Source organism: Nesoenas mayeri (genome assembly GCF_963082525.1).
Source record: "Nesoenas mayeri genome assembly, chromosome: 15".
Taxonomy (NCBI): Eukaryota; Metazoa; Chordata; class Aves; order Columbiformes; family Columbidae; genus Nesoenas; species Nesoenas mayeri.
Window position 1 is genome coordinate 14,685,443 of NC_137559.1, and position 27,372 is coordinate 14,712,814.

The 27,372-nt window shown below is 45.3% G+C and overlaps 1 protein-coding gene across 1 annotated transcript; it reads right to left on the reverse strand.

The window, feature by feature from the left end:
• Window positions 1–1,595: 1,595 nt before the first annotated feature.
• Window positions 1,596–26,453, reverse strand: ABCC6 (ATP binding cassette subfamily C member 6; the record flags this gene model as incomplete). The annotated part of the gene is made up of 31 exons (XM_080353985.1): window positions 1,596–1,704; window positions 2,212–2,406; window positions 2,828–2,994; window positions 3,236–3,394; window positions 3,930–4,076; window positions 4,802–4,903; window positions 5,484–5,610; window positions 6,185–6,384; window positions 7,123–7,433; window positions 8,515–8,722; window positions 9,739–9,859; window positions 10,369–10,492; window positions 10,919–11,102; window positions 12,531–12,698; window positions 13,132–13,308; window positions 13,788–13,914; window positions 14,624–14,683; window positions 14,985–15,082; window positions 15,775–15,921; window positions 16,071–16,274; window positions 16,822–16,914; window positions 18,453–18,614; window positions 19,074–19,251; window positions 20,112–20,324; window positions 20,905–21,036; window positions 21,817–21,878; window positions 22,447–22,572; window positions 23,592–23,729; window positions 24,308–24,433; window positions 24,791–24,967; window positions 26,403–26,453. 31 exons carry the CDS (start codon window positions 26,451–26,453, stop codon window positions 1,596–1,598), a joined length of 4,593 nt encoding a protein of 1,530 aa, XP_080210111.1.
• Between the last annotated feature and the right edge of the window lie 919 nt (window positions 26,454–27,372).

Here is a 27,372-nt window from a genome sequence, read left to right on the forward strand (position 1 = left end):
GCAACGTGGGCACTTCTGTTTCTCCTTGACATCAGTTAAAAAGAAAGAATACCGAACTTATATCTCACTAGCTCAAAATCATCCTCCTGGTTTTGAGATGCATTGATAAACCTTCAGAGTGTTCATAACTTGTATCTGTTGCTTGATTATTTTTTTAATTTTTCTTCCTGTGCCCTTGAGTAAGGTTTGAAAAAGTAGAAGGAAAAACTTGTCTCTCTCCTGGTGTTTGAGCACCAGTATGGCAGCAGCTGTTGGACTTCGGTACCTTGGGCACGTGTCCAGAGAAACTGTCCACAGCTCCAAATGTGGGTGAAGAGGTGATGGAACAGCTGTGGCAGAAGGAACCGCTGGGTTTTGCTGCTCCGAGCTGATTCCGGCCAGTTTGACCTTTCCCATCCCCTCCCCACTACTCCTTTTACACCATATTTGCTTTGGCTTACTGAAGGGAGCCGTTTCAATATTCGATTCTATTTTTATTTCAGCTTTCTAGAAAACTTCTAACAAAAGTCTCAGTAAACAGCAGCATCTCACAGTGTGGTTTGTTTGTCGCACTGTCCTGTTGTGACTCCTGAGGAGGGCCGTGGGGACAGCTCTGATGCAGCTCGGCTTTGCCGTCGGGGGCCGTTGTGGTTTGCTGAAGCATCATCTGAAGCGACCGTGCCAGAGGCTCTGCAGTGCCGGGAGTGAACTCGCACTTGAGGAGAAAACCAGGACTGAGCCAGCAGGTCGGGAAGTGAGTTGGGTGTCCCAGTGCCACCTGCTGCCCTCCCCAGAGCTGCTCTGGGGGGTCAGGGCTTCCCTGCTGCCCCGGGGTTCACCACATGGTGCAAGAACAGTGCCCAGGTGAGGAGGTCTTGGCGAAGGACTGAACTGCTTCTGCCTGGAACTCATGGCAAGCTGTACATGCGTAAGCTTGCTCGCTACCAGGTGAATTCTTGTTTGCTCTCCATAAAACCTTGTTGGCTTTTAAGAATAACTTGTGCAGTCTTTAAGCATGGCAGTGTATTTGGGCTCCATTTATAGCATAAATCAAAAATGATTACAGAATCCCAGAGTGTCAGGGGTTGAAGGGCCCTGGAAAGCTCATCCAGTGCAATCCCCCCATGGAGCAGGAACACCCAGATGAGGTTACACAGGAAGGTGTCCAGGCAGGTTGGAATGTCTGCACAGAAGGAGACTCCACAACCCCCTGGGCAGCCTGGGCCAGGCTCTGACACCCTCACCCCAAACAAGTTTCTTCTCAACTTTAACTGGAACCTCTTGAACCCATTGCCCCTTGTCCTACATTATGTGGTCTTTTAGCCCCTTTGCTTTTATAGCATAAGAGGAACAAGGTGTTTAAGTTCTGACTGGCTCATTTTCAACAGAATAGTGAGGTTTTGGTATCTGGAAACATAACGAAAATGGAATTGCTATGTTTCTTACAGAAATAACGTGTATCCCAAGTCATCCCTTTTCATCTACTCAGTGCGGTTACAGCTCAAACGAGATTTGGTTGAGCGTCAGGCATTTCAGAATGAAACCAAGGTAACAACGCAATTACAAGGTCAATTATTCCTGGTGGTGGTGGCATTATGGTCTCTGCCATGAGTGAGTCATGCAAGGCCTGATTCTTCCATCAGGCTGCAGAATAGTCCTTTCTGAGCTATTAAGCGTTCCGGAGTATCAAATTCAGCTATCCAACCATTTTCCAAGACTAAAATCCTGTGAATATGAAAACAGAAGTGTAAGCTTGGGGCTACACCAGCAACTCTAACAAACTTTGTTATTCCTAATTATTTCTATAATAAATTTTAGTACCTGCTTGTTATTCACCCAAGGTTTTCAGCTGGGAAACAGCTGTGGGACAGATACAGGTTTCAGATGAGCAACTATTTGTGTGTTGAGTTTGTGGGAGGAGCGATTTTTGGCACCTGAGACTGGAGTAAGATTTATGAGTGTGTTTTAGCTTCACGACTTTAAGATGAAGCAAAGTGCTGTAGCCGTGGTTTTGCTGTCAGTGGGGGATAAAGGAGTATGACACAGCATGAGATGTATCATGTGCGAATAAATGATTTTCAGTGAATTTGTTGGTGCCTAGCTGGTGTCAGGCAGTGCCTGCAGTCTCTAAAGCTTTGGCGTTGAACAGGGAAAGGACAGAAATGAAATAGCTGTTCGCTGCCATTGTGTGGTTTGTTGTGCTCACACAGGTTGCCTGGCTGGGGGCGTTACCTGTCGCAGTCCATGATGGTGTTAATCCGGTGAGCTATTGTTAGCACGGTGCTGTCCTTGAACTGAGTCCTCAGCGTGGCCTGAATCTGAAGGTCAGTTTCTAAATCTACCGCTGCTGTGGCCTCATCCAGAAGGAGGATTTTGGCTTTCCGCAGAAGGGCTCTGGCCAGACAAACCAGCTGCTTCTGACCAGTGCTGCAGGTGAGAAGAGGGATGGTAAATGGAGAGCAGTAGCTACTGGGGTCAGAATAAGTGATTGATTTGAAAACTAATGAAAAGGTGATAGTTCCCTTTCCCTGCAAGGGTGATTGAGGCTGGTGACACTGCGGGTAACAGTACGAACAGCCCACGGAAATGCAGCATGTTGCTCTAGCACCCGGGAGATCTGCACTGGGAACGCGATTCCGGTGTTTCGGGTACTGCACAAACACACCGCAGCAACCGAGTCTCTAGCTCTTCCACTTGGTGTCTTATGATTTGATTTCATGCTGCCAAACAGGACAATAACGCATCAATTTGCTGTCTGGGTACTCTTTTCCTTTTTTCACTGAGTCAGACTCCCACTGGCTGCCTGTTCCCTGGCCCTGCCCCGCCGCTGCTTCTGCAGATGCGGTACCTCAGGTTTTCCCCTCGGTCAGTGCATTCATGTTCCAACTGCTCCGGCAGAGCTGCAACAAAGTTCTTGAGCTGAGTCAGCTCCAATGCTGTCCAGATGTCTGCGTCAGTGTGTTGGTTTAACGGGTCAAGATTCATTCTTAGGGAGCCAGAAAACAAAACTGGATCCTGAGCACAGAGATAGTACAAACAAGTCCTGAAATGGGTTAGAAAAACGAGCTCTTGGGTTTTCCCTCCTGGGTGCAAACCTGTGGCTGATGTTACACTGAACTGGGAGGCAACCACAGCATGGGGTCGTTTCCAACTTGGAAATTTCTGTACGTCCCTCCTCTCACAGATTCTTTCTAATCCCTTCTGAGATGTTAAGACTTGGATAGGGGCTGAAGCATTTTGGAAACTAATTTCATACCTGGGGAACGACAGTTATCTTGGTTCTGAGGTCATGGAGACCTAGTTGAGCAATATCGAGTCCATCGATTAAGATCGCTCCTTCCGCAGCTTCCACTAATCGCAGCAAACCCACGGCAAGAGTGGATTTCCCAGCTCCTGTTCTCCCAGTTATGCCAATCTGTAAAGTGCAATGGAAAGATTTTGGTTTTGGTGTTGATTGTTTTCCACAGTTGACCAGACTCATCATGTAGTTCCTCTTGGGCTTTTGAATTGTTTCTATTGCATGGATCAAATCTTCAGCTCTGTTCAAGATTCACATAGTGTAGTGATACATTCTTAAAGGGAAAATCTATTGTTTGAAATTGTTTTGTATGAAAATGAATCTTGGAAAGCCTTTGGCGAGAATAACCACAAGAGCAGCTGAAACAGGGCCTTGATGTGGCACGAGATTTAAAAAGTGCAACTCCTTCACTGTAACTCCGCTCACCTGCTGTGACATGAACCTTCACTCAGAAGGATGCCCGGTGTGCGCAGCAATCCTGGAAGTGCTGCTGCGTGCAGGAAGAGGTGAGCGGTTTGACAGATGGGCTCGTCTGCAGCTTCACGCTTATGAGTTACTGCAGCTGGGGGCAGGGCAGGGGCTGTGCCCATCTGATGGCTGCAAAGCACCGGGCACGCTCTGCAGCGCTTCTGAAACCAGGGGCTTTGCTCACCTTCTCCTGCCCGTGGATGGTGAGACTGACGTGCTTCAGTGCCAGCTCCAAATCTGGCCGGTATCGCAAACTATAGTTTCTGAATTCAATTCTCCCTTCGGTGAGCCAAACTCGATCTTGAAGTTGGCCATTCAAACTCCAAGGTGCCTAAATGGATGAAAACAAACAGCGCTGTAAACAGCTGATTTAAATTACCAAACCAAGTGGCCATACTGAAACGAAGACATCTGTGCCAAATTCCTCTCATCTATTTACTGTTTCTAAAAGAGAAAAAGGCCTCCAACGTTCGCATTGCAAATGCTGACTTTTTATTCCATGCAAAGAGACCACTCAACTGAAAATGGGGGTGAACATTTGTTTGCGTGTCAGAATTCTGACATTGAGTGGTTCAATAAAAAATATTTATAGGCTCCTGTAAACAGGACTGTGAAAGTCTCCTTTAGTAGAATCTTGGGGCAGCATATGGAGAAATAATTTTGATGATTACAGAACAGGAATGATTGCACTGGAGACTTCTTGTGGCTAAAGGCTATCTGGCAGCCATCAGTTATCAGAGTCGCATCTGAGCTCGCACAATACTTGCTCCAAATATGGGCAGAAAATACAGCTCGTTCCATGAGTGTTACCAAGTGAAGCTATTTTAATGGCAATCTAATGCTTAACTGTCTGAAAGAAATAACGATGATCAGAGGTTACAAAACAAGCCTGGGCAGTTGGATAAAAACCAAATGCTGCAGTTCTTTTAAAGGAAGCATAAGTGGCCTTTTAGAAGGGGAAAACTAGGGGTTTTCTCCAGGTGGAACAGAAAAGTTTCTAGTGTAGTTTGCAGAGATGTTCCCCTCTGCTAGTAGGGTCAGTAGATGGTTACCTACCTCCTTAGGAGTCCTTGTGTATTCTCTCACTCTCTCCACAGAAACGATGCTGTTCTCTATGTCTGTCCAGGCACGCACCATCCAGTTCAGAACACCAGTTATCTACCAGAAGGACACAGAAGCGTTAGGGCAGATAAAATAAGTCTTGACCTGTGCTTGTGAGGTACCTGGTACTTTATCTTAGTGTTTATTTGTAAAGACTTCCTCATCAGCTAATTACTTGAGAAATCACCCCTTAAAAGGCTAAAAATTAACCATGGATCCTAGTGAGAGTTTGTAAAGCTGTGTTTAAAAAGCCTAGCCAGCTCTTCCTCTTAGCAGGTTTACAGAGAATGAGATGCTACTGGCTTGGATGCTAAAAGATGATGTAGCTGGTTCTTAGGCTGTTGTGTAACTAGTCTAGAAGCAGATAAGACACTCAAGACCTCATTTCGGTTGCTCAGAGCATGCTGTGACTGAAGTCTGAGCTCAGATACAGGAGGAAAAAGTGTCTGCTGCATATGTTTGAGGTTCATTCTCCAAGGGCACATGTGTCCTAGATGCTCTGGGTTTCAGCAATGACAGCAGGGTTTGGTAGGAAAAGGCATCTAGAAAGCCACAGAAATAGTTCATGATTTCTTAGAAATGAAAATGGTAGCAGAAATTAGAATGCAAGCATGGTGTTACTTCAGTACTGAGTTACCTGAAGAGCATATGAAATGGAGAAGCCAGCGGTTCCTGGACTGAGATGTGTTTTGCCCATTGTTGCAAACAGTGCTGCAAACAACATGATGCCGTTGCCCAGAAGCTCCATATTTGTAGCAAGCCACCTGCAAGAGGAAGAGAGCACAGGGCTGTTGCTGGGTCCCCTCTTCCTTTCTCCCAAGAGAATCTACGATTACTTTGCAAAACATTTGTGGAGCAACTACAAAGCCTTTGTCCTGCCCTGGTTGCTCTTATCCAGCCACTTGTTCCTGGGGAGCAGAGCCCGACCCCCCCTGGCTCCAAGCTCCTTTCAGGCAGTTCAGAGATCAGAAGGTCTCCCCTCAGCTCCTGTTCTCCAGCTCAACCCCCCAGGTCCCTCAGCTGCTCCCATCACACTTGTGCTCCAGCCCCTCACCAGCTCCGTTCCCTTCTCTCCACTCGCTCCAGCACCTCAAGGCCTTTCCTGTAGCAAGGGGCACAAAACTGCCCCCAGGATTTGCAGTTTGGCCTCCCCAGTGCCCAGCACAGGGACGGTCACTGCCCTGGGCCTGCTCGCCACACTATTCCTGATACAAGCCAGGATGTTGGTGGCCTTTTTGGCGACCTGGGCACACACAGTGGCTCATGTTCAGCTGCTGTCACCAACACTGAGGCCATGAAGAGTAAACTATAATTTTTTTTCACGCTGCAGATTTGTACCTGTCAGCCACTGCTCCCGGGAAGCACACTCGCTGATTCTCATCCACTAGAAAATTGCTCTTCAAGATAAATCGCTCCTGGTCCTTGTAAGCGCGGATCACGCTGCTGCCTTGGAACGTTTCTGAAATGTGGGAGTAGATGGGTGACCTGCTGGCAGCCTCTGCACGCCTCAGCTGGCAGGAGGTGCTGACATAGAAGTGCTGGTGCAAAGGGAAAGGGAAGAAGTGGTAAGGTTTATGCCTCCATGGAGGTGCTCCACAGAAAATCTGGGAAGGTCTCAACAACTGCAAGAGCATGTAGTATCTTTGTCTTATAAAACCTAATGCACAGGTAGAGGAGATGGCCTTTAAAGGTGAGGCAGTGTTTCTGCTTGTGTTATGTCCTCCCTTCATTAAGAAAAACCCCATGGTTAGTTAACGCAAAGCAGCCAGGGTGCTCTGAACTTGCAAAGCCTCTAAATTCCTACTTGTGTTTCCCGTAGACCATCCCTTTGCTTGCTGGAGAACAGAGACATACTTGCACCTTTCCTTGCCCTTCCCTCACGTTCAGCTCAGCTGACAAAGCATTTGAGGTTTCCGAGCGCAATGGCAGAGCTGCGCAGCATGCCATGGATATATTAAAAAGCAGCGTAGGAATTCTGGAGAAAAGGATAAGTGCTTTTGATGTTCATATGATTGCATGTACGCTAGTGGAGACAAGGGATGTAGCTCTAGGTAGGATCTGACATCAGGAAAGCAGAAGCCTCTTTGCGAGGTCTCTGGGATGCTCTGGAGGGCTGAGGTGATGTGGGAAGTGCCACTGACATGTCCTTGTTCAGATGCAATTCCTGATGATGAAACTAGTTTCTGCAAGTGTCCTAAGAAAAGGAAGGAGGCTTTCTGCAGGGACACAGCCACACTGCTTCAGCCTCTGCTGCCTGTGTATCCGTGAGCTCCTACCTGGAACGCAGCATAAAGCACAGTCAAGGGCACTATGGCCATTGCTGCCATGGGTGTAGCCACTAAAATCACAAGGTAGATCTCCAGCAGGTGGAACAAGAATCCCAGCAAGGACTTCAGCTTGTCAGGGATGACGGAGTCAATGGCATCCATTTCTCTGGCAAAGCGGTTCAGCAGGTTTCCGATGGGTGTCTGCTCGAAGAAGACCATGGGGGATCTCATAACATTCCTCAGCAACTGCAGAAACAGCTTGTGCGACGCTAACACACCACCCAGAAGGACTGCCACTGTTGAAAGAAACCTGCCAAGGGCTGTAAGATAAAAAACAGTCATTGTCACTGGCTCTGAAGAAACTCACCTTGGAGTTTGCACGATCATGATTTTCACTCTGTCCTGTGACTGCTTTACCAGTGAAAGGCACTGACTTTCTCTTTGGTAGCCATTAAGCCAGGCTCAGAGCTGCAGGGTAAAGCACCCTGTAGTGCAGTCACAGAGGGGCAGAAGACCTTCCAAGCGAGCATGATGGGGGCCACGGATTCAGCAACTTAAACACACTGGACAAATTCTTTATTCTTCACAAAATGAGCGTGGCTGGAATTACCTGGAGTTACTCAAAGTTTCAGGTTTCCTGCCTCTCGCTTCACTGTTGGCACAGAACAGTACCCAGCCCTTCCCACTCTTTTCAGCTCACTTGAAGCTTTCTCAATCTTTTTTACTTGGGCTGAGATGTTTCTGGATCTGATTTGTCTTAAAACAATGATTTTTTTACTTTTTAATTAGAGTGACCCAAAGAATTGTGGGTATTTTTACAAAGAAAGATTGAAAGAAATGTAGAAATCCACAACGTCCTTTTTTCCTCTCTCTTTACACTCAAAAGGCCTAAACCAAGGTTTCATTCAGCATGGAGAAGAGCTGCCACTTGCCCTTGGATATGGTTCATTTATATTGGAGGAGTGGAAAGGAATGAGAGGAAAACAGACATGCAAAAGGTGCTGGATACAAGGGAGCAGTATAGAAAAATAAGGATGTCATTGTTCTTCCATTGCTGAATGTTTTATACGGGCTCAGGAAATTTAGTTCCAGCAGGAAATACAGAGGAAGACACTATTCCTCATGGTCTGCTGAAAGGCACAGGAGAATACGTCTAGCATACCATGAAGTAGAATTTCAGGCAGTAACACTGGAAATATTGTTGAGATCCCTTAGAAATCCTCTCTTTGCGTCAGAGCCTGTAGTTTTAGGTCCCATGCCAAACTTTTAGGGCTGGTGCCAAAGGCCCTGGAGGCTCAGAGCCCAAGGGGATGCACTTGTTTATATTCTGAGAAAACATCCTGAATATGGGAAAGGGAGATGGAAATACAGAGAACAATTAGGTGAGCGAGTTCCACGAACCTTGAACGACTCCTAGTGCACCAAAGACTCCAACTCTCAGCTCTGTGTGCTGCTGTGTCCCATTGTGAACAGGGTCGTCTGTCCACATGCTGAGCCAGTAACCACGTGAAAATGACACAGCTTGCTGACATGTGAACAGCAGGATGATGTACGCACACAACAGAAAGCCTGTTGCCTTCAGGTAGGCTGCATAAATCGAAGTATTAACCTGGAGTGAAACAATTGGGAGAAAACAGGAGGAGAGGTTGGCAGGATCAAGCTTGTTAGCAAGGAAAAGCAGCTCCAAAACAAGGAATGATTTATTACTTGATTATATGCCACGAGCCATAGCAACCATGTTAATTCCTTTTCTGTTTTCCTCATGGATGAATAATGAAGCTGTACTTAAGTAAATCGATGGTGTTAATGAGTGATTATTATCAGCTGATGAATGTTATTGCAACAGGTTCATGTCCCTGCTGGAAGGCAGGTAAGGCTTGGCTTACACTAGGCAGTGGTTTTCATTTGTTGTGGGTGTGAGTGACAACTGTCACATATGCCCCTGACTCTGTGAGTAACTGCTGGTGGCAGAGGTGAGGAGACCCCCGCCTGGAGCTGCCCCCTTTGGCGCGTCCCCCTTCTCACTCTCATCTCCTCTCACCACCAGTGTGTAGCCTCAATTCTTCTTCTCCTCCCCACGTGATAACGCTGCTGCAATGTGCCCTGAGCACTCAACTCATCCCTGCCTGATTCCTCCGAGCTGGAATCCCATGTCTGCTGCCTCTTTACTCCTCCCCACCAGCCTCAAGAGTTTGTGGACGGACTCAAAACTACAAGTCCCTTGTCATCTGTCCTGTTCTGTCCCTTACCACCACCTTGCCCTGATTGCCTCACTGCACTTCCCCCTCAGGTTAGTTCTTGAATCAGAGTCTCTCTCCTTGAGTGGTCATGAATTATTTAGTTTCCTCACTTCCATAATGTACTCTCTGCAATGTAGGTGCATTATTCCTATTTTGGAACCAGTGCTTAGATCGGGGCATCCAGGGAGAAACAGTTTGCGGAGAAGGCGCCAAGTAAAATAATACTAAAATGGCTTTTTCTCAATTATAGGGCAAGCTCATACAGCTCAGCTGACTTTCCTGGAGTCACACTGGTTTAACTTGGGCAGGAGCTGCTCTCCTGCCATGAAGGAGTTATAAACCCCCGGTACGTGTCTTTGCTGGTACAGGAATGTGCTGTGCTTACCCTGCCAAGCTGAGTTTTCTCTCCCTTGGTTAATGTTCCTCCAGGAGCTGCAGCAGTGGCACGGTCCTGACTGACCGGAACGGGCTCCCTTCCCATAGCAGAAGATTTGACTGAATTGTCACTTTGTAAACAGAACAAAACCAACAAATGAAACCTTTCAATTTTTAGCCGAGGCAATGAGGCTTTTAAAGCTGGGTATCTTTACCCAGCCCACCCCTATATTCACGTCTGGTTTGAGGCCTGTGGTTTTTGGGATCCTCCAGAACGACCGAATTGTTGTCCGTATTTATCGCAGAGCTGTTGACAGAGGCTTTAAGCCTCTGCCAGCTGTGGCGGCTTTGATGCGAGTCAGACCTTCCGGCCCCGCTGGGAGGTGAACAGCAAGCAAATGCACTGACATGCCTTGGATGGGAGCTCTGAACAAATCCCAGCTCCTTGTGAAACTTTGAGAAAATGTTGGTCAACAGCCCCATCCAAGAGCGGTTTCTTATCTATTCTTGAGTGAGGTTGTTTGCTCTTATTATTATTTTACAGATCAATCCCAAACCTGTCTCACACTGGGAGCCCCCACGTAGGCTCGTATGGGCTTTTGGAGCAAGTTCTACGTGTCAGAAGCAGATTTAAACTTACCTGAAGAGCTTCTCCTGTGACAGAGCATTTCTAGAGGTGATGGTGCCTTGGGCGTCTCCCATAGCTGTGAAATAAATGCATTCTTTTTCTAAATGCTTTAGAATCTCGTTTTGTCCTGTATAGCCTTTGAGACACTGGTAATAGGGAGGAAAAAATCATTACGAAGAATTGTTTCTAAGGGTAGAAATATCAAGGTGAAGCTTGAGGAATAGCACATATAGTGCATAATTCTGTTTACTGCATGATTGTCGGCTACTAAGATGAAACTGTCTATCCAAGAACCAGTTTTGGGGTGATGAGTCAGCTAATTTGGCAGGCATATTTTATCCCCACACATAAAGGGCCAGCTTACTGTGACTGGATCTCTGCTTTAAATGTCCATAATAGAACAAATGTAAGACTGGCTTTCCCAGTTTTGTTCTCTTTTCCCCCATCCCAAGCATGAACAGCAGCAGATCCCCTCCCCTCAGCTCTTTAATGTTAAGTATAATATGAAGGAAACAATTGACTGAGAGACCCAGTAAGAATGATTCCAACTCATTTGGGTTACCTGGAAAACTAGGGCCTGCCTTCTCTTCTTCAGCGATGTGTGAATGAAGAAATTCTGCAAAGCCACCGTTTCTCTGTAAAAGTTCTTGGTAGGAACCGATTTCTGAGATTGTTCCATCCACGAGCAAAGCAATGTTGTCCACGTGAGGCAAAATGTTCATTGTGTGAGTCACCAGCACACGAGTCTGCTTGAATAAAGAGGGGACCATTACAGTTGTGCTGGTGTTTCCCTGCTCACTCGAGCTGTCTTCTAAAGACAGATGTGTACTCAGTGTGTGCTGCGATTTTTACTAACGTGGAGATATTTCTGTTATTTATTCCTACCACTTCTGTCTCTGATGAGGTTTATCTCCGCGGCACAGCTTTATGCCACTTCTGAAAGTGCAGAACATGGGAGCAGAGAGCTGAAGCAACTGCTTTGTGTCATGCATGGCACAAAAGAGAATGAGAACAGAAGCCTGAGGTTCCAGGTGAACACCCAGTGTGCAGGAGGACCTTCTGCTTGGCTCACTGACCAGTTCCATGCTGTTGATTTCCCTTCAGGCTGAAGCTCTTAAGTAGAATGACATTAACTGAAGAATAGGTCAAGTTTATTGTCACTGATACCAGTATTTCAGAATGAAATGCCTGAAAATGTCATCACCCTGAATGGAGTTAGTGCAGCTCCTTTTCATTTAAATTTCTGAGCATATTTGCACAGATGATTGTATGTGGGAAAGGATGTAAGAGAAGTAATTTTTCCCCTAGATAACAAATTGGTATGTTGTATATTTCTAGTATACAACCAAGCCCTTTGAGTCCTGGAGTCTGATACCCTCTTTCTTTGTCAGTATTTTTGCTTCAATGTGATAATTACATTCTGATACTTGCAACCAATCTACATATAAAGAGAAAAGTATTTGTAAACAGACATATCTGGTTTAATTGGATATTCTAATGAAAGAAATTATCTATTTTCTTTCTACAATGTGAAACTGAATGAAGTATTTGTAGGTAATTTATGCCATAAAACAGAGTTGCCCTAACATCCCTTCTCATGTAACCACATTTATTACCCAGATTGCTTGACGGCAGAGAAATACCATGGAATAACAAAACACAACCAACACAAAAAAGAAAGGCAGAGAAGTGTTTAAGATGGATTTCAAGACTGAATTTTAAGTGATGACCGTTTGGGTGATGAGAACTATAGAGGTGTCACTGAGATACTCAAAAGGGATGGGATTAGATGTTATGATAAGATGCAGTGAGCTGGAAGATATCAGACAGCTCTTCCTAACTATACTAGAAGTAAATCTCAAAAAGGGAGATGGATAATGCTGACGGAAAACCAAAGAACTATAAACTTGCTGTGAAGTAAGACTGGAACTGTACATGTGGACTGCATGAGAATAAAAGCAGTCTTGCAGGAGCCCCTAACTTTTCAGTCGTCCTCCTCCCAGGTAATTCCCAGCAGGGCTGCCATGTGCTTCTGGGCTGCAGAACCCATTCCGCTGCCACCGTTGTTACCGGTAGCACCCGCTGCCGCTAGCGAAAAAGAATTTGGGAGCCTTTGCTAAAGTGAATAACCCACTCATTTTGCAGTCTTTTACAGTTCAGGATTTATAACGCACCTTGTCCTTCAGTAAGCCGTTGGGTCCAAGAACATGTTCAAAAATGTGCTGTCCAACATGCGCATCAACAGCCGAGAGCGGGTCGTCTAGCAGGTAAATTGAAGCCTTCTGGTACACGGCACGAGCAAGGTTCACTCTTTGCTTCTGCCCTCCTGACATATTTATTCCCTGTAAAAAAAATGTATTGATAGTGTTTATTCCAAAGCTATAGCACATTTGCCAACTGTTGGTTCAATTTTACACTGAGGTTTTATGACTTCCTTATTTTTAAATCAGTGCTTCTCTCTCATCTCCCTTCTTCCCCCCCCTCAAAAAATAGGGCTCTTGAGATGCAGAGCCAAACTCTCTTGAGCAGCACCACTCTCCCGCAAAAGAGGACCCAACAATGATGTGGATTTTTTTTGTCTTCAGCACCTCTCGTATCTCTGGTTAGGTTAACTGTCAGGAGATGGGCTTCAGACCCCATTAAATCATGGCCTGACTTTTCAGGAATTACTGAGCACCTGCTTCCTGCAAGTTTAGTAGTTTTGTGGGTGTTTTAAGCGGGACAGCCAAAGCTAGTCATGGAAAAGTCGGCCAAAATATGAACCTAAGCCAATACCTTCTCTCCTATTTCACTCTTCCGCCCCGCAGGGAAGCTCTCCAAATCAGGCTGCAGTGCGCAAGCATCTATCACTCTGTTGAACCACGTCTCATCCATCTCTTTCCCAAAGAGAATATTATCTTCCACCGAAGCATTTTGTATCCAAGCTTGCTGGGGGACATAAGCTGTGGTGTCCTATAAAAATGGAAGTGGAGGAATGTCACCAATCTTCATAAGCTCAGCTTTACACTGAGGGAACCTGTCTTTGAAGAAAAACTCTCCCAGTAAGATTTCTAGAAATCTGCAATGATCATCACCACTGATAGGTCTCAGAAAGCTTTGCAAAACACGAGTCTGCACTTTTGTTACCTTACAGAGGAGGCAACAGCAGTGCAAGTATCTGATGTGATTTACCAGGATGCCGCTTCAGGTCACTGTCAGAGTGAGAAATGGAACTGCATCTTTCAAGTCCCATTCCAATTCCCATTCCCAAGCGCCTGGCTCATCCAGGAGGTCTTAAGCATATTTCGATAATTAAATGTGGGCTGCTACATACAGCCTTTGTTAAAATTCAGCAGAAAATGGGTTTTCATGAAGTATCTCATGCCTTGGTTAAGACCACACTGTTCCTAAAGACAGCCTAATTATAAGCAAACGTGCAGGGGAAACCTTACCTTCATGGACATGCAGCCATCTGTCTTCTCCAGCTCACCCAGTAATGCCAACAGCAAGGAGGACTTTCCAGCACCCACCTGGCCAACTACAGCAAGCAAGGAGCCTCTGGGCACGGTAAGATCTATCCTATAGAGAATAGGTTAGTTTATTATCACTTTTTAGATACACTTCATGAAAAGAAAATGACCCAAATTCTTGCTATTGTCCTGTAGTAATAAATATGTATCAACAAAACCCCCTCATTTCTTACTTGAGGCCTCAATGGCACAGTTACTCTTCCTGTCCTGCTGAGTTTTTGCAGCAGAACAGGAGTCTTCCCTGCAAAGACACTTCCCACCAGAAAGTCTTCATGCACAGTCCTACCTGAGTTTCAAGCCCAGGTCCCCACTGTGGAGACAGACTAGCCCGAGGCACTGGATGTAAAACATTCCTGAACATCAGAACTTTTCAACACTGTTTCTTCTCTAAAACTGCAATGCCTTTTGAAATAAGCATGTAGTGATGTCATATATAATGTCAGTATACTATCAATTCTACTTTTTGACTTAAATTACTGTAATTTCATATTTGTACAAGAAAATCATGTAAAGAAAGTGGTCTCCATATATTAAGGCAACATCCAGCTACAGGCACCTTCCCATTTATGTGCTCCCAGGCATGAAAGCAAGATTACATTTTGTCTGACTTTACAGTTTTCAGAATTCAACATTACATATGAAGCAAACTCAGAAGTCTCTAGATATTCCAAACCAGTGTCACTTAGGCCCTAAGGAATTAGCTCATTCAGCATCCACCCTGACCTAAAGAACTGAAATGACTAAAGGTAAGTCTGTACCTTCTAAGACAAGGAGAAGTTTCTTTGCTCCAGCAAAAAGTCCCATTTCTTACGGTGATACTTGCCTGTACTAAAATATGACAAGAAACAGAACACTTGTAAATTCAAAGGTAGGTACAGAAATGTCCCTATTTATGTGTCTTTATGTCTCAGTGTGTATTTATATTACATAAACTGAACCCTAGGTATGAAAAGAAGGGATTAATTACCAGATTAGATTTCATCACTAGAAATAAATAGGGCTGAGAGACAAAGTGACAATAAGGGGCAAACATCTTTCCCTCTTGACTGCGGTAGGCACCCTAAGAGTGGGAGCTGAACAATGGAAGCTGCTCTTCTTAGAAGACAACAGCGCTAACACAAAAGCTCACCACAGCCAGAAGAGTCTCTGCCAGAGCTCTCAGGATTCAGTTCTTCCAGATTCAGAAAAGCTGTTAAGCGGTTTAAAGAAACTTTGGCCTGAAATGAAGAACCACACAAAAGAGTAAGATTTCTAATAGAAAGAGAGCTAAAACTCAAAGTGGTTTCAGATGCTGTATGTTTCAGATGCTGTATGCTTGGATGGACAAATGTAGCACTTCCTTATGTTAACTGCCTTTATTTCCACATAGCATAGCAAAAAACCTTATTCTTCCCTGTGTTTTCTCTTCTGCTCACACAGTGAAACTAGCACTTTTTTCTCCAACTCATCCTACAGTCTTTTCAGGGATTGCTTCTGTACGTGAAGAGTTGTGAGAATCTTCTTGGGGTGCAAGAGGGAAGTGCAATTTCCCAGTTTCATAGAGGACAATGACTTGCTTTTCTCTGTGCTAGCAGGGTTCCCACCCATCTCCTATGGAGATTTTTATTTATTCTGATTTATGTGAGTAAAAACAGAACTGGAAGCACCGCTGAGATCTAATGGTGCTTGTGATTGGCCTCAAAAGACTTAAGAGTTGTTCTTGGTGACTTTCATCAACGTATGGAGCCTTTCTGAAGAGCAATACTACAAAGTGCTTTTACCTGCAAGTCCTTGCACTTTACTGTTTCACAACAGCAATTAAATAGCCCCGACATTCAAAGCCCTAAGAAATCCCTACCTTTATGTGTTAGTGGTGATGTGTAAAAAACCAGTTATGGCCAGAGAAGAAGGAACAGAATCTGCAATTAACCTGGACAGCAGCGTTAATGGAGAACGGCAGGAAGGAGTGTGCAGTGTTGAGAATGTTGATCAGTGTTAAAGACACAAAGGCCTTCTGGGCATCCAGGACATGTGTGTCATCCACCAGCGTGTAGACAGCAAACATGACAAACGCAATCTGAAAGGGAGCAGAGGAAAAGCAAACTATTGGCTTCACATGGGGAAGAGAATGGCTCAAGCGTGACAGGCCCCTTCCCCAAGACTCTGGAGATGGAGCAGAAATGGAAGTAATAGCACATGTTTTATGTAGGAAGGTGAACCACTCACCAGGAAAGTTGAGGAATGGAAAGAAGCTAAAGATGCTGAGAAGAGAATCTGAGATCTTTTCAGGGCCTGAAGCTCTTCCTTCCTGATACCAAGCACTTTCTCCATGAAGGTTTTCTCCCAGCCATACAGTTTGATTACTTTAATGTCGCTGAGAATGGCATTGGTGAGTTTGGCCCGCTCATCTTTATGTTTCATCTGGGTCTCCTGTAATAAATGTTGGAGTTTCATAATTTAATAGGTTGAAAAGTTTAAAAGGTGTTTAAAAACACCTTATTCCTGCCTATGAATTCTGAATAAATTTCCTTGCACTTGAGCTGCATATACAGTTTTGCTTATGAATCTGCCAGGCTGGGAAATAGTTTGCTTTTTATCTTCAGAGCTTCATTTTTACTGGCAATACATTAAAAAAACACAGAAAAGGTGGGCAAACAAGGTAAAACAATGAATATGCAAGAACTTACTCTGAACTTCAAGAAACTCTGCAGGCTTTGAATCCTTCTATGTTCCTGCAGACCATCACAGTCAGCATGAATAATAAATATGAAGCTATTGCTTGATGTCAAATGTTACTGATACGCTTCAGTAAAATACTACTCTTTTTTTGCAACATGCCTATTGTAATAATCAGTAGCCTTGGGTTCCCTGTGATCCATTCCTGGAAAAGCATGGCAGCCTTTAATTTAGATTTAAAAGTAGTATCCTGCCTAATTCAAGTCAGTAAAGCACTTAATTTTTATGAGGCAAAATGTACCTGAAACTGACTCCTCTTCTTGGTGATCACAAAATTCAGAGGCAAAAGAAAAAGGAATACAGCAATCGAAGCCAGGGCAGATGGGCCAAGAAGCTGCCAGGAGAGAAAAGAAAAAAGGAAGAACTTCTGCTGATCACTAGAAATTACTGTTTTCCATTCCCCCTTGCTCATCTTCCCTCTTACTTGAACTTAGGCCTAACATCCCCCATGGCTAAGGCTTTACTCCGATCTTGCCTTTGCCTTTCCTGGGAATTGTGCTCCCTGAGCCCTGTGGATCGTTAACTCGCCAGGCAGGGTAACTCCTGTCATCGTGCTCTGCTGAATTTATTTGCTTCCCTTTTAGGAACTAGATTGGTGCTGAAAGCAATCCAGGAGCAGGCTGGCAATTCAAGTCATTTCTGTCTTCCCTTCTGTCCCTGGCTGTGTTACGGAGGACACCTTGTGGCTGGCATCAGGAAGTGACCCAAACAAAACCAGGTTTTGTTCAAAAAACAAACCCAAACCCTCAACAAACTATTCCTGCAGCATAAATAACCCAGCTTGTCTGAATTTACATCAACCAGTGAGATGAAATGGTGGCATTATACTGTGTCACAGACTTCTGCGACAGCTCTTGGATCCCAGGGTTCATCATGACTTGTACATCAAAATGGAGAGCTTGTTTCTCGTGGTTTAATTACATCTTTCTGCAGATGTTCGCTAGAGAGGTGAGTGCTGATATACAAAGAGAGATAAAAGTATTCTCTATGCAAATGGTATGTGAGCACTAGCACAGAAAGTGTTAATTATGCTCCAGCTACTTGCAACCACATCCAGCTCGTCAAGATCGCTAGAAAGGGGAGGATGATTTTTCAGCAGCCTACAGCAGGGCTACTAACTTTCCAAGGTCACCGTATCCTGCCCAGCACAGGCACAGTACATCCTGGTTCCCAAAGGAAAATCTTCAAGGCCTCTGGGAAGCTCCTGGGAATCAGCTCAGAATGCCATTTGGTGTGCTGCCAAAAATAGGGACTAAAATAGGGGGTTCTCCTGCTGAGAAAATGCCATACATTGATCTAGGGGGAAAAGGATCTTTTACATTATCATCCTTTGTTTTTAACACAGGTTTTCCTTTCTCTGTGCTAAACTGCCGAATGCCTATGAAACTCAATGTCTCCAATACTCTTTTTGAATATCATAGAAATTTGCTTCAAATAGTTTCACTGATCCTGAGGTAATCAGGATGAGGTATTTCAAGTTGCTGTTTCAGTCCATTGCCCTTTATGCTCCGGAACTGGACTCTCAGCCTGTACCAGGCCACCACATTTTGGTTGAAAAGAGAAGTGACAGGAAAATCTGAGGCAGTTGTTTATCAGTCAGCTCAGAATAACCATATACACACTCTTTCCCTAAAAGAGACTGAATGCTGAATACACAGTGAGAAGATGAAGTGAAGGATCAGGTAGTGATTCTACATCAATGAAAATATCTTCTAAAAATAAAAGCGAATCCACTATGTCATAGAGCTAAGAAAAATATGGCAATTTCAGTTTATCCAGACTGGCAAAGCTCTAAGCAGAATTTTGAAAGCTCCTTTTTCCTTTGATACCTAGAATAGAAAGGGATTGACAAGTATTGCCATAATCTTTTACCTGCCACAAGAAGACGAAGCAGATGATAATCCGAATAGGAGCAAGCCAGGTCCCATTAAAATAGATAATCAGATCCATTAGCTTTTGGACATCAACAGATACGAGATTAACAATTTCACCTACTGTGGCTGCTTTCCTTGATGCATTTGACATAAGTAGGATCTAGACAGGGTAGAGAAGAAAGGAAAGGCATCATCAAATTACAGCTTTGGTCCAAAAATCAAACACGTTTATTTCCCTTAGAAAGAAAGGGAAAAAAAGAGAGATGAAGAAAAATGTCACATTGTAGGTACTGAAAACACACTGTTCCTTGCGATATGTGACTTCAATCTAGGATGAAGAATTTATTCCTTTCTCCAACCATAATCTACAGCATAAGAAAGCTTATATTGTTTTTCCTCTGTCCTTTACCTGGATTTTTTTCAGAGGTAATTCTGAAAAACAAATAGTAAAATACCTTCCAAATACAGCTGAGAGATAAATATAGCACAGATTTACATACTAAAAGTAGTTTCTAATAGTATCTCCCCTGATACTGTTAAGAACAATGTACCAACAATGTCATAATTCCTAATGTAGGGCTACAAAAAAATGAGGCTGAAAAGGAAACTACAGACTCACCTTCCTGTACACAAGCCCCGTGACTGCGGTTTTCAGTCTCAACCCCAGAACAAGACATATGTACATATATCGTTGTTCAAACAGGGTCTGGAGACAAGCCAAAAGGAACATAGTGAAGGCATAGAAATAGCCGTGCCAGCTGGGTGCCTCTCGATCTTCAATGAACTGCAGGAAAAGGCTGCGAGACGGGAGCAAAATGTTGATGAATCCATGTAGAACTCATGAAATTTCAGACACACAAAAATGCAGAAATATCAGGGATTTTTCTGTATTTTCTCTGACTTACATTTATCAGTAAAATAACAGAAGTGTTGGAAAAACTGCTCACTGCCCTATGTATTATAATGTCCTGATTTTTGACCCTTGGTTTTGAAGATCTGATCTGATCTGAACATCTTCTCCGGGGAGACCTCATTTCCAGTGTTAAGGATGGCTCCTGAATGTTGTGAATTTGTCAGAAATATGCAAATTGGGAGCCATACTCTAAGGAAGTCATTGACATTTCTAGAACTTCTTTTCTTAATGACTAAGAAGTGATTTTGCCCTTGAAAATGTTCTGTAAAGCAGGTGTGTGTTGTACCAACACAATCTACGAAGCGTTACTGACTAAGTCAACTGACTAAAGAAGCTATTTAAGATGTGTAGGATGAAGAGACATGTTCTTTATAATTAGTCAGGGAATGTGGAGCCTTAAGAGCACAGCAAGTGGCTGGCGACCTGTGCAAATGATTTGTAGAACCATCGAATACCTCACTCCTATTCTAATAAAGTTGTCAAAAGGCAGCCCGTCCTTTCCACTGGTGGAATATAGCAGTGGAGAAAGTGTGAACAGGTTTAGACTGTGGTTTGGGTATTTTTTTCCCCACTGAGCTGACTGTGGGCTTAGCACAACTGATAATCAAGCTCTTTCGATCAGCAAGAGGAGAATTAAGTGTCTCTGTGTGCACCTCTGTGGGCGCTGGCACACACCTCTGTGTGAGCTCAGGCACACAGCAGCCTTGTACGTGTGATGGAAATACATGATGAATCTGCATGTACCTCAGTAACTTTGGGATGGAGAACAAGAAGACATCACAGATAACTAAGCAGACAGTGCCGAGAAGGAAATAGGTTCCAAACATGTTCCAAAACACTTTCAGTAAGGGCCCACTCTGACTTTGCTCTGATTGCAGTAGAACCTCTGTCTCTTCAGCTTCTGCTGTTCTTGTTTCTCTCTTCTGGCCCTTTTTAAATGTAGCAGACTCCATTTTTCTAAAGAAAGAAACAATGAGAAAGCCAGATACAATTGGAGAAAGCTTGGGAATCTCATGCTTTCAAAACTCAGTCAATACCTTACAGTGGGTCTCATGCCATGGCCAGTATAAATGTTCAACATAAAACATTCCCTCTCATAAAAACCTTACTGTTCCATGCTTCCAGGGCTGGAAAGATGTTCTCCAGCAGATTCCAACACTTGAAATCAGATTTTGCACAGAGGAACTCACCCACTGAGAGGGTTAAAGACCCCCAGGTTTTCATAGCAGGGTGTTACTTGGACCATTTTATGTACACTATCCTTTTCTTCTTCTTGTTTAACAGACAAGTAATTCAGTGGGATTGAATCTTTCAACCATTCTGTTGTCCAGGCAGGAAGCTTCTAGCAGAGTTTATGTTCAGAGCTGGACTGTGTGCTGAGGCAGCCTGTCTAGCACTCTATGGGGAACAGCAGGGATTAAAGCCTGTTCTGAGATGGCACACAGCACCTGTGAGCATCTTCGCTGCTATCATCTTAAAGGCAAGAGAGAAACTGCCCAGCTGAGCCCCTGACACACACTCTAGATCGAGTACTCACTGCTGGGTTCTGCTGCGACACTTCTGCCACTCTCTTTCAGCCCAGGCAACAATTTCTTCAGAGCAGTCCTCCTTCCTCACTGGCCACAGGTCATCTGTCCCCAAGGACTGCCGCCAACCTCTCCAGACGAGCCTGGGGACACACAGACTGCTGCGAGGGACCACAGGGAACTTGTTGTGCATGTAATGTTTTCAAAACAGCCGGGCTTTTGGTTAGTGCACCACAGCGAGCACTTAGGGATTTAAATAAAACACTGCTCAGGACTATCCTTTCCCAGAATAAATATGAGTGTTTAGGAACAGCGGCTTTGCTTCAAATTCTTATGCTTTCTTCCATCAACTTAATGAGGATTTGGCAGTAAACCCCAATTTCTAGTCCTTACTGAGAGCTGGGTCTTGGGCAGTGGGGGACAAAGCTCAGTTTAACTTACTCTGTGGCTCAGTGAAACCGAGATGAGTCCTTATCTTTGTGGCCATTAGGCCAAGGTGTGTAATCGCTTTTCTCCCAAATGCTGAGCAGAGCCTGGGCCCGTGTCCTCATTCGTTATTTTCCCCTTGCCCAGCATTTGTTACAGGAAGGTCTGGCAGGCAGTGGTTGGTGTACAGTGATTTTTTAAGATTGCTGAGGTCTATTTCAAGATTGGAAAGGTAGTTGGAAGGGGGAAGAGAATTATCTAGACTCACTAATTTGTGTTTTGAACTACTGTGAGAAAAGTAAGTTACATTTCCATAATTAGGTCTTGTGAGAATACTTCAAGTCCCCAGAGAAAGAACTGAAATCCTCACTGCGTAAGCTGACTCAGGGGCTGAGATATTTCCTACTGGCTGTCATCTACACCTTTGCTTATGCTGCTGTGGTTTTTATTTTTTCTGATATTCTAGCAAAACCACATCTTTTTCTTTGTTTTCTTACCCAGAGAACCACCAATATGTAATTTTGGAAAGAAAAGAGGTGCTGGCTTCTGGACACTGATTCTGATGGGAGAAAAAACACAGGTGATATTTATATCTAGAAAAGGCATGTGCCAGATGAATATAATTCCCTTTTGTGCTTCCCCAGGAAAAACAATCGAAAAGTTACAAACACCCCATTCATTGACCCGGACAGTGTAAATTGTGGAGGATCAATGGGATTGGGAGATTTTGGAAAATTAGACTTTGAATAACATCTTAAATGGAGGAAGAAATAATATAATTCCTCATACCCAAAGACATTTATTTTCTGAAGCACCGAGCTCCGCCATACTCACACCTCAAACAGAGTACTGCTGCACAGGAAAGCAATGTGAGCCCTATCTACTGGTTTCAATAAAAAATAAACATGAGTATGGATTGAGCATTAAGATTTTGGTTTTCCAAAGCACACATAGTGAGACAGAGTATTGTTATCCCATATTTTGCTGGTTACGTTTTAAAACCATTGGTCTTTATACAGAACGATGCATCTTACATCTCCTAGATACTCATGTTCCTGTGCATCCCCATAAATTTAAATTCCCGTTTGAGGGAAGCAGTGTGTTATGAACAGCTATGTTATACTTACAGGGTTGTTGACAGCTTTAGAAAAGAAGGGAGGGTGATCAACTAAGCAGAATAACACGAGTTCTCCTAGCACCAGGCTAGCATAAAGGTAAGTTGTGACATGGTGGAAATGGTCTTCCAGAAAGCCCTATGAAACAGAAAACTGCTAAGAACGAGGTAAGAACCTTCACGCGAAGTCAGCAGAGAACGCTGGCTTCTTGTGTTCTATCAGCCATAAGCTCTGAGTTTTGGTTCGAAGCATTTATTTAAAGTGTAGTTATGTAGAGCCACTTAAATAGGTAATTCCTGAAACTGGAATACCAGAAAATGCTAAATAATTGACATATTATTTATAGTGATGGTTTTATCGGAGGCTTATTGCAGTCTAGTCAAGTCAGATGACCACATTGCATTGTTATTCAGGGAACTTCGGGTGCTCTGAGGGATACAAGCTCCTTGCCCACCCAGTGGGATGAGTTGTTGATGTAAGAAAGCAGCTGCCAGGTTTTATAATAAATGGTGTGTCTACGGGGCTCCTTAGAAGGAGTTTTGTGAATGACAAAGAGAAAAAACATGGAAAAAGTCTGAGTATATTTTTGGAACTGTATTTTGGTACCAAGAAGTGGCAAAGTGTTATTTACCAAGAGGGCTGGTGCCTGAGTATCATTCAACACAACAGGAACAAGCAGTTCCCAATTGGCTTTTGTTTAGTGGCCCCATATTTTCTCCTACCATTTAAACACACAGGTAACATTAACTTTTGTTTATTCCTTGTGTGATGGAAAGATACAACTGTTCACCTGAGAATAAAGGCCACTCACAGTAAGCCTGTGTAAGATGTGTGAACCCAGCCAGCAATCCTCCACAAAGAAACATTCACCGCAAATATCCAAATAATACAAATGTAAAATACATCAGTTTTTGTGACAGCTATTATGTTCATTTTGCTTCTATTCATACATGAAGTCTGCTGAGCTCTCAGAAAACCACACTGTCTGTATTAAAGGGTAATATGGATGGAGATTACAAAGTGTCACCAATCATTTTTCTCAGCACATATTTTAAGAGAGGAATTTGGTTCTCACCTCACAATTAATGTGGCAAAAAGAGCTCTGCTGCTTAGAGACTTTGTACCCCTGCACATGAAAGGTACGTGGTTTCACTTACTCTTTCCACGGCATTTTGGACTTTGGAAACAAACATCACAACTGCAGCCATGAACGAGAGCAGCCAGTAAATCCACAGGATGCCTGAAGACTGGATGCCCATCATTCTTTCCGCCTGGGTAAGGAACATGGCAAGGATCTGCGAGGAAGTACAAATGTGTCCAAATAAAGAGCTGGTAATGGAATGATGAGCATTATTATCAAATTAACGGATACAATAGAGAAAAATCAGTTAGTTTCTTGCCCCAAAATTCAAGATGTTCAGAGCCGCAGTATTGTTTGTAAAAGGCTAAAATTGAAAAGCATTATGTGAAATTTTGCACTCAAGAATGTCTCTTCAGAAAGGGCAAGTAACAAAACTACAAGACAAGTAACAAAACTACAAGTGGGCCAACAGGCTGGGAGGATCTAGGCTGTGAAGCCGCAATGACAGTGGGGAAGGACAGCCACTTGCGTTGAACAGAAACCCCATTTCATTCTAAACCACACTAAATTGCATACCGTGGTTATGAGAAACTAGATGTACACTGCTCGCAGGGCTCTGCACCACAGCTGCAGACCCAGTGCTCTGCCCCAGCTCCAAAGCCCAGCAGAACCTCACAAAACACATCTCCCCGTCAGCAATCTTGATGCTCAGAGATGAGAGAAACATGGGAAATACACTGTCCACCCAGGAGGGCTAAGCTGGGCCACACGCAGACAAAATCAAAGAATTACCATTGTGATTCCCACCACGGCAGGGCTAATGAAGAATGCTGGAGCCCGTGGGATTCCTTGGCTTATTTCCCACAGCATGAAGAAGATGTTAGAAAAACACAGTATTACCAGGATGAATCCAAGAACCTGGGGCAGAGACAGCAAACACATGTCGGAATGGAGTCAAATGGCGATGGGACAATTACTGAACTGAATCCTCCAGGCAGGCTGGGTGGTGAGACTGGAGAGGTGGAAGAGCAGGTTTGGGATGGAGAGTGTCACGGGAAGCAGCACGGAACCAAATGCAAATACAGGAGAGAAGATCTTACAACAGTTCTTCCTAAAGCTTTACTTGATTTATACTCACCTCACTTTAACTGAGGGATTAAATGTCAAAGCAAACACAGAGATGGATCATCAGAAAAGAGTTAATAATTTGGAAAATATAAGTTCTGTATCAAAGTTGTGATAACGTTAGGATCAAACCCCATCCTCCACCCTTACCATTTTGGCTTTGAAGATGTAGGACATCCTGATATAGCCTTTGTTTTTGTGTCGAAGGTACAAATAGTAGAAAGGAAAACAGATCCAAAGGTAGGCACATGGGATCCAGGCAATGACTGTTCTCTCAAAGCACCAAGTAAATCTTGGGGTGTTCGTATACCATGTCTGATTCCAGTCCTGCCACAGAATCAACACAGAAATGACACGGTAAAGCTAACGTATGCAGAATTCCACCCACTAATGCAAGTTGCTAATGCGACAAGTGAGATCTACGACGACGTTAGAGGAACTTGATTTAGGGTTTCAGTGTAAAAAAAGTGGCAGCAGAGGGGCTGCTGGAGAATAGAGTGAGGTGATACAGGGAGGGGGGAAGGACTCAGCAGCATTTTAGAGGGATGGAAGTGGAGAGGAGGAAAAAAAGGTTGGAAAAGTGAAAGATGGCAAAAAAAAAAGGACATCATGTATCACAACTAGTGAGAAAAAAAGAGAGGAAACTTATTGAATGTGCAGTAAGTAATTTGGGAATGAAAAAGTTTATCAGTATTTGAGAACCATCAGAATAGTCATTAGGGAATGACTGGTGAAATGGAGAATAGCAGGAAAGAAGTGTCCTAGCACATAAACTGCATCATGACTACATTTCCTCAGCTGTATTTATAATTCATTTATATATTTTTGACTGAACAAATAGTTGGATCTCATCTGGTAACACAATAATACTAAAAATACAGCAACTGTAGATGAACAGACAAGGGTATTTTCTCTTCAGCAGCTTGTGGAGGTGGTTTGAGTCCCAAGGCTTAGGGACAGAAATCATTAGATGAAAAGAGGGAGCAGATAATGGATCACAAATTATTATGGGAGTTATCAGCCTCTGGGATGGAAATCCACGTGAGTCTGGACTGATTAACCCATTAGAGCCCTTTCAAAGGTATTTCTGTAGTGGGTCAGTCAGCAGATACTTTCACCAGACAATAAAGGGACTAGTTTCAATGTCACAGAATAGTTTGGGCTGAAGGGCCCTTCCCAGCTCCCAGTGCCCCCCCTGCCATGACAGGGACATCTTCACCAGCTCAGGGTGCTCAGAGCCCCGTCCAGCCTGGCCTGGGATGTCTCCAGGGATGGTTCATCCACCACCTCTCTGGCCAACCTGGGCCAGGCTCTCACCACCCTCAGGGCAACAATTCCTTCCTCATGTCCAGCCTGAATCTCCTCCTTGAGATTAAAACCATCAACCCTTGTCCTGTTGCAACAGGCACTGATCAAAAGCCCCTTTTAAGTATAGAAAGGTGCAATCAGGTCTCCCCAGAGCTTCTCTTCTGCAGGCAGGGAAGGATCTTCTCTTCCTTCCAGCTCTGCAGCTGGACTACCCGCTCCCGCACAGCTCTCATCAAATTCACTGTAACTGGACAAAGCCTTGAGCTGTTCCCCATTTGCATGAACAGTTGTCCCTGGGAGGCAAAGTCCATGACAGCAGCAGCCTGCGATGGCAGAACCTCTGCCGCCCCGTCCGCCCGCCCCAGCTCCCCGCGCCGGCCCGGGCCCGGCTCGGACAGGGCCCCTGGGGGGTCCCGGCAGCGGGACGGAGCTGCGGCCCCGCCCGCTCACTCACCCAGAGCCCGGCGCGTCCGCCGCGGGGGCCGCACAGCGCAGCGCCCGCCATGGCGCACGGATCGGGCCGGCTCGGCGCCCCGGGCCGGGCTCAGCGCCGGCGGGCCCCGCGTTTCCTCAGCGGGCAGCGGCCGAGAGCCCCGTTCCCGCCTGGCGTGTGAGGGAGCCCCGGAGCGCCCCGTCCCGGCTGGCGGCGGCGGGAGGTGCCGTGGGGGCAGCGGGCAAAGTCCGGCCAGGAGCTCCGCGGGGTCACCGCCCGACGGCAGCGGCGCGCCCCGCCGGACACCCCAGCAGCGGGACGGGGCGGGCAGGGGCCGGGGGCTCCCGCGCCTCCCCCGCCTCAGCCCGGCGGGCGGGCAGCCAGGGGGCGCCGCGTCGTGCGGCCTCGGCGGGGGAAGCAGCGCTTGCAGCGCACGGGAGCGGGGTGACCCCGGGGACGGAGCCGTGGCTGCGGGTGGTGGGCTGAGGGCAGTTGAGGTTCCACAAGGCCGAGTGCCCGGTCCTGCGCCTGGGTCACATCAACCCCAGGCAGCGCTACAGGCTCGGGGAAGAGCGGCTGGAAAGTGCCCGGTGGAAAGGGACCTGGGGGTCTTGGTGACAGCGGCTGAACATGAGCCAGCATGTGCCCAGGTGGCCAAGAGGCCACAGGATCCTGGCTGGTACCAGCACTGCTGTGGCCGGCAGGCCCAGGGCAGTGACCGTCCCTGTGCTGGGACCTGGGGAGGCCAAACCGCCAATCCTGGGGGCAGTTTTGGGCCCCTCAAGCCAAGAAAGGCCTTGAGGTGCTGGAGCGAGTGGAGAGAAGGGAACAGAGCTGGTGAGGGGCTGGAGCACAAGTGTGATGGAGCGGCTGAGGGACCTGGGGGTTCAGCTGGAGAACAGGAGCTGAGGGGAGACCTTCTGATCTCTGAACTGCCTGAAAGGAGCTTGGAGCCAGGGGGGTCGGGCTCTGCTCCCCAGGAACAAGCGCC